Source organism: Lingula anatina, chromosome 4 (assembly GCF_051362555.1).
Source record: "Lingula anatina isolate TDL-2025a chromosome 4, LinAna3.0, whole genome shotgun sequence".
Lineage (NCBI taxonomy): Eukaryota > Metazoa > Brachiopoda > Lingulata > Lingulida > Lingulidae > Lingula > Lingula anatina.
Window position 1 is genome coordinate 27,804,812 of NC_141770.1, and position 7,309 is coordinate 27,812,120.

The 7,309-nt window shown below is 35.5% G+C and overlaps 1 protein-coding gene across 4 annotated transcripts; it reads left to right on the forward strand.

Annotated features, from left to right (window-relative positions):
• Positions 1 to 2,334: 2,334 nt before the first annotated feature.
• On the forward strand, positions 2,335 to 6,675 carry LOC147762700 (uncharacterized). Of its 4 annotated transcripts, none has more exons than XM_087011002.1 (5): positions 2,335 to 2,474; positions 2,757 to 2,993; positions 3,207 to 3,325; positions 3,359 to 3,379; positions 5,326 to 6,675. In XM_087011002.1, exons 1-5 carry the CDS (start codon positions 2,377 to 2,379, stop codon positions 5,541 to 5,543), a joined length of 693 nt encoding a protein of 230 aa, XP_086867128.1. In that variant the 5' UTR covers positions 2,335 to 2,376; the 3' UTR covers positions 5,544 to 6,675. The 4 variants fall into 4 exon arrangements, with proteins under 4 accessions (XP_086867128.1, XP_086867129.1, XP_086867126.1 ...); XM_087011003.1 differs by having other exon boundaries at positions 3,210 to 3,325; XM_087011000.1 differs by having other exon boundaries at positions 3,207 to 3,379.
• Positions 6,676 to 7,309: the final 634 nt, after the last annotated feature.

Consider the following 7,309-nt stretch of genomic DNA (forward strand, 5'->3'; position numbering starts at 1 on the left):
AAAAATATTGCCCAATTCAAATTCTCGAACTTCCGGTTTGTTTAATAGCCACCTAGCGGCAGACCAGTGGCTCCCGGGCTGTAAGGCTTATTCTGGGCCCTATGTGAAATTAATATACTTTCCCAGTTGGAGCTCATAAAGTGATGACGTCATCACACAACATGTAATCTTGCACTTTTTGAACTCATTACTATCAATGATACAAAATAAAAATGGCAATGAGTGTAATCGCTTATCATAATCTGTTCTTTTTTGTTTCAAGAACTTGCATCAACCCCTCGTCCGCCGCGCACATACATTATGATCAATATATGATTATCCCTGACCCAACGTACGTATTTGTAGTGACTGGCTGGGGTCTATGCCGGGCCTATGTATAAATGAATTTTTTATTGTTTACATTTTATGTTTACATTTTATGTTTACATTAACGACCCTTTGGAAGTTAGTAAGGTACTGGAAGTAATAGTAGTAGATGCTGGGAGCGGTGGTCTCCGTTTTCTGGCACTTGCACCGAGTGGGAAGTATTACGTACGTAGATTCTCTACGGTTTCTCCCCTAAGTTCACGTACAACACAATTTTTTAACTGGTATAAAATTTTCCGAAAATGCATTTTTATATGCAAAATAATTTCAGCGACCTTCCTTGCCCGGTGATGAACTAAAATATTTTTTAAAGCAGAGGAATATCACGAAAGCGTGGATAAATGGACAATCACCATCAACATTTACCCAGGATCCAAAGTTGGCTTTATTTTCGCAGAGTTCATTACATGTTAGGGAAGCAGAAACAAAAATGCGCAATTTACCAAGGCAGAACGTGCATCATTTGCACTGTGGACTGAGAAAATACTGCTAATAAAATATGAAAGACAAAAAAGCCATAAATAAATATATAAGCTTTAATTGTTTCTTAAATGTAGACTTAACAATGTAATATTTTTTAAAAGTTGTATTGGACTTTGCTTAAGATAATTATTCTTATTAATATCTTTATTGGTTCGCTATTTTGCATTTAATTATTACAGTATGGTTGATAATTTCAATACTTCATTATCAGTTGTCCAAGGACATTGTGGATAAAAGTCTCTCTCAGATGACATACAGAGTGTACTCAACTGGCACCAGTTTATCCCTGGTGAAACAAAGCTATTATTATTTCATTTACTTAATAATTGCTTGAAGAAAAGGTATGTGCATTAGCAGCTTGCACAATATCATTCCTAATTATAGCAACCATGCATGTAGTTGTCTAGAGTTTTGTATTAAAATGAAATGTCACATTCTTATATATTTATGCAAATTTGTAGTTTTGCCAGCTAGAACATGCTTGTGAATAAGATACAATAAAATCCATTCTTCTAGATAACAGTATTCTATAATAACATTTACCTAAATGACAGTAATATAATCAGCCATTCCACGAAAAAGGGTACAATTCTGAATAATACCTGTCGCAGCTTATTTTCAGTAGTAAAAGCATCTGCAATTTAGCTTTTTTTAGCCTTTTTTAGCAGGACCCGATGTGTTCTACTTAAAAAACAACAATTGATATAGTACCACTTGCTTTGACGGGAACCCCGGGGGTCTATATGCCGCAAAAAGCACGATTTCAACGTGTCGCTCCGGTATTATAGCTGATTCGCCACAAGAAAAAGTTTATATTTTCCCGTATTTTAGTGTTTTTAGTCCTCAACTAATTTGAATTCATGTTTCTTTTTATCATACATGGTGTTCTCTGTCGAATTTGTTGGTTAGTTACGTCACTGTCATAGTTTAATCAATGTCGCTCAGTAACCCCTAACCTCCGTAACGCTTTTTTAACTCAGTGTAAGAATAAAAGAAAATGCTCTTAAATGGCCTTCCTGTGCATTTTTCAAACTCTTAATACATGAAGTTTAATAAAACAGTGCTATTTGTTAATTTTGAATGATGCGTTCCATCATAGAGAATGTTAACTCACAAAAGTCGGGGTGTCGCATTTAAGAGCCTAACCTCAGTAACGGACCAAATTTGAAGAAAATGTTGTTTTAGAAAGTTAAAAACATCATTTTTGTTAAGCAAGGACCAACTTCTTCCTAAAAAATTCATTCAATAGTTATGCAAAGTTATCCCGAGGATAAAAACTGAAAAAGAGTGCGTGTCACCTTGCATCCGTTATGCTAACCTCCATTACCGAAATAGGTTAATTGTTATAAAAATGACTGTTAATACTTTAAAACGTTATTTCTGTGGTTTTGTGAGTTAGTTCTGATCATAGAAGTAGTTCTACTTCTATGTTCTGATGTAGTAAGCATTCATACGGCTTGCTGTTAAAGACATTACCCCTATTAGGGAGGTTTAGCAAACGACGAACAACGAAGACGAAGGACGAACATGTGCACTACGTCATCGCTTTACGCTCATCATAACCTCGTTTTTCGTAGTTCGTTCTTCCAAGCTACGAAGATTTTAGGAAATCCTCGTCGAAAAAAGTAAGTACGAATTGAGGTCTTTCACACATTAATACACTTTTGATACGCGTTAAACTACTTTTACTGGTAAATGAACATATGTTTCTTTGTATGATTGCCTGCAGGTTGGTTTAACGTAAGTGAAAACGGATATAAAATCGTTACAAACTGAGCATGTTTCTCACCCTGCTCGCTGGGCGCCATTTTTCACTTAGTAATGCAGATGGCCACAAACTGTTTGGAATAACTTGACTTGGGGGGCGTTTATAACTGACACAATTTCTTAAAGTACTTTTATTTCAGTCATAGAATGTCTGCTCAGTATAACACAGAACTTGACACGGCAATGATGCGGATAGTGGTATCCAACAAGATTGACTGTGACAGGGGGAAAGGGGATTGGATGAAAGTTACAGAAATGATGAATGAATTGCTTAAACAGAAAGGCCAAGGAAAAAGCGTAACTGTTCGCCAAACAAAGGAACGTGCAAAGCATTTACTAAAAATTCACAAAGAACATGAGGAAAAGTCACAAAAAGCGTGAGTTTATATTGAATCTTTCTTGATGTTTGCTTTTCGTGACATTCTATTGTGTTTTTTTTTTTTTTTTGCTTTGCAAAATCCATTTAAACTTGCTATTTATTAATTTGCTTTTTATTTTTTGTTTTCAGTACCCTTTGTCATATCTCCAAAATGATATATATATATATACACACACACACACACATGTATATATTCCTTTTTTTCTGTTAGAAGTGGTGTAGAAGAGACTGAAGAAAGTGAACTCAGCAGGCTTTTAACAGACTGGATTGTATTGATGGAAGATGTAGACCAAGTAGAAAGGAAAGCAAAGTCTGAGAAGAAGGCTGTCACCGAGGCAAAAGGAGCTTTAGTAAGGGACCTAGCGATGTCTTCTCTTGATGACAGTAAGTATAATATAAAATATAATTCTATGGCAATAAATAATTATAGTATTTATTTTGACAGTTCTGATAAATGATACCACTTTTGAATGCTTTCATTAATTTCATCTGAGATGGTTTAACCCTCAATCACCTTTCAGGGGCCTCGCAGGCCCGGACCCATGTATCTTTTGCTCTCTCTTCGTTCGCATGAGGTTTTGAGCCTGTTCCTTTCATGTAATCCTCAAGCAACTTATACCCCATCAGTGGATAAATAATTAGTTTTGAAATAATTTACAACATATGTAGAAATTAACTTTTCCAAAAGTTAGTCCCATTTCCTGGAAACCGGGCCTCTTAGGCCCGGTCGCTTGATAATTTTACTTCCACATGGGATAAATAAGTCCATGTTACCTCTAATAGCTTTGCTATAAAATGTTTTACACAAGCAATATCATGTGTGCTATGACTATCAGTATGGTCAATGAAATCTGCCTGTGAAAGATTCAAGACCTGGAGAAATTATTATTTATGAGTAATCGGTCACCTGATATGCAGATATCAGTTTAAATCTATCATTATTACATACATGATAGACTGCGCTACCTTTGCGAAACTTTCCATTTTGAGAAAAAAAGTTTTCTGCATTTTCCATACACAGTGTATACTCATGCACCCAGGTGGAGGTAAAGGGAGCAAGGGACTGGTGTAACATGAAAATCTGACTCCCCCAGTCAGATTTTCATAATGAAAATCCGAATCCCCATGAAAATTTGACTCCCCCACCACAAATGTTCATAAATCTTATTTTATTTGAGTATATGACTGTTATATTGTAGTATGTAAAATGGAGGATACTTTGGCACTTTTTTTTAAAGTTTGCAGGTGAATATTTTCATGAAAAAAATATGAAAATTAAAAATGTGCACTTAACCGCCCATTGTCTCCCCTTTGAAAAAGCTATTTATTTGATATTGGATGATCATTTCTACATCTTTCCTTTAAATTTACTTTATGAAGATTATATTGGAAATATTTGAAAGTTTGATGGTAAACTATTAGGTGAAAAAACTAAAAAAAAAACATGAAAAATAGAAAATTTAAAATGTGCATTTTATCACCCAATAACTCCCCTATGAAAAAGCTATTTATTTGATATTTGATGATCATTCTGACATCTTTTCTATAAGGATACTTTATGAAAAATATATTGGAAATATTTAAAATTTTGATGATAAAATAGTGAGTGAAAGAATGAAAAATAAATCATGAAAATCTTCATTTTTATACCCATGAGATTTGGATTCCCATAAAGAAAAGGACCTATTTTATATTCAGTCACCATACCATTGTTTTCTACACAGTTTGCACAGAGATGTACATTTTGTTATTATTTGAAAGTTTGGTGGTGAAAATTTTGGTGAATATTTTTAAAACAAGTATTCTTCTTACTACCTGTAGGTTTTGCACTTCCATGTCAAAATGCTACATTTTTAACTCAAGAAATTGGCCCCATCGCCTTTTTACTGAATTCTTCTAATATAGCATACCCAGTATTTTACCATTCAAACTTTCAAATATTTCCAATATATTCTTCATTAAGTAAAACATGACGTTATGTTAGGGGAGTCCTTGGGTGGTAAAATACAAATCTTTAATTTTTTTTATTTTTTCATGAAAATTTTCACCTGCAAACTAAAAAAAAGTGCCAATGTGTCCTCCATTATGCATACTACAAGATCATAGTCATTTACTCAAATTAAATTAGATTTTTGAATGTTTTTCGATGGGAGTCAGATTTTCATGGTACACCGGGCCTCTGAGGCCCGGTTTCAGGGTTTACGTAGGGTTCCATTTCCTTGTGGATGAGGGTTAAGGCATACATATTTATAATTTGATAATTGAATATGGCATTGAGGATTTGAATAGTAATTATCATAACTGTGTTTTGTAAAAAAAATCTTTTTTAGGTGAAACTGATGCAGGAAGAGAAGGAAGCAGGAAGAGAAAATCAAGTAAAGAAAGTCAAGAACTACTTAGTTTCTTAAAGGAAAAGTCAGAGCGAGACAGCAAGCTGAGGGAAGAGGAGTTGAAGCTCCAGAGAGAGCAAATGGAAATGCAGAGAAACCAGCAGCTGCAAATGTATGAGATCATGCAATCTGTTCTTAAAAAAATAAAAACTGACTAAATAAAGTTATTTTTTTGTCTGAACACACAGGTGTTTTATGCATATTGTTACTCACTTTCTTTGGCATAAGTGTGTCTGTACATTGCTGCCTTGTTTAATTTTCCATATGGACATCTAATTATCAAACAGTGTAAGTGACTGTTTAACATGTTAAATTTTGATGTTTTGCACGGTCCCTTGTCTGACAGACAGTGACATAAGGTTAAGATGACCTACTGGTTAAACTGGTGCATTTTGTTATTTTATTTTCTGTTCTTGAACCTTCATCTAACAGTAAAAACTCTTGAGACCAAGATCACCTTATTGTTATATCTGATTTTATTTATGTAAAACTTTTTATGTACTCCTGAAATATGTTTCAATTACAAGTGCAAAGTGTGCCTCATATGAATGAAGTTGAAAATGTAGCCCAAAATGAAATTCAATTTTCACAGCTAATCCTACAAAGTATTAAATCTAAGGAATAGAAAATCCAACATCTTAAAATACTCAATTCACCATACTAAGATTGAAAACTAAATCTCAAACTATGATAGGAAATAAATTTCATAAGTTTTGGCAAGGAAATTAGTCCCATGTTTCAGGCTTAGCTAAGGTAGTCTTCTAGCTGTGGGGGGTCTACATTAAAGTAGTCGGATGTTTGTGATCCATATAAACATGTGTGGCAGTTTACAAGTATCCCCCCTACCAAATATAATTTTCCAACAGGCTGTAGAAATAATTACAAATTTTTCTTGTAATCTAGATATGCAAACTGCTGTATCAATTTTCCAAATTGCCATTCAACACACTCCCTCACGGATGACATTTCAGCATTGAAGAGCTCTTGCTGAGGTGTCAGATTTGCTGTGCGGTATGGGGGTATGAGAAAGTCTCTAAGAGGGTATGCTGGATCCCCATATATACTGAATGGGTCGCCATCTCGATCCATCCACTGGCCCCTCTCAAAGTCCTCTAGAATGCCACTAAGGGTCAGCATGAAGCAATCGTGTCGTCTTCCTTCCACGGGCCCAAACAGATTCGCAATCAACCCGTCTGGCGTGACAATGGATTGAAATTTGATGGCATGAACACGCTTGTGACCATGTAGCAGACACGCTGAAAAAATGTTGGCCTACACAACGGCCGCACTGTCCCGTCGGGGCCGTAGCGATAGTCCGAAGGTTCAATAGTCCGAAGGTTCATTGGTCCGAAGGTTCAATGGTCCGAATGTGCATTGAAGGTTCATTGGTCCGAAGGTTCGATAGTCCGAAGGTGCATTGGTCCGAAGGTTCATTAGTCCGAAGGTTCGATAGTCCGAAGGTTCGATAGTCCGAATGTAGGCCCGCTGTATAAGTGTATAGTGAATTACATGTACAGGGGCGGATTCAAGATTATTTGAAGGGGGATTCGCGGATGCAAAGCCCCCACCCCCCTTGGCGTAGGATCTGGGGCCCGCTAAAGGGCCCCGAAAATTGTTGGTGTCTCAAAATGACCACCTATTTATCTAGAGACACATCTGTGAATATCTGTAAAAAATCTATCAGTCGCCCTGGTAGAGGGTTTAAAAGTTAGGTCTGCACGGGCAAAAATAACGTCAATACTAGCATATTACATAAGTTACAAAAAAAAAAAAAAAAAAAAAAAAAACAGATCGTGATGTTTTTCATGGGATTGGAAGTTGACGATATTTAACTGCAAAGGTTTATTTTGTAAAATCAAATGGAAATTTTCTCACGAGTCACGAGTGTATCTACTTTTTGCATAGTACGTTTTTCTTCATTTAA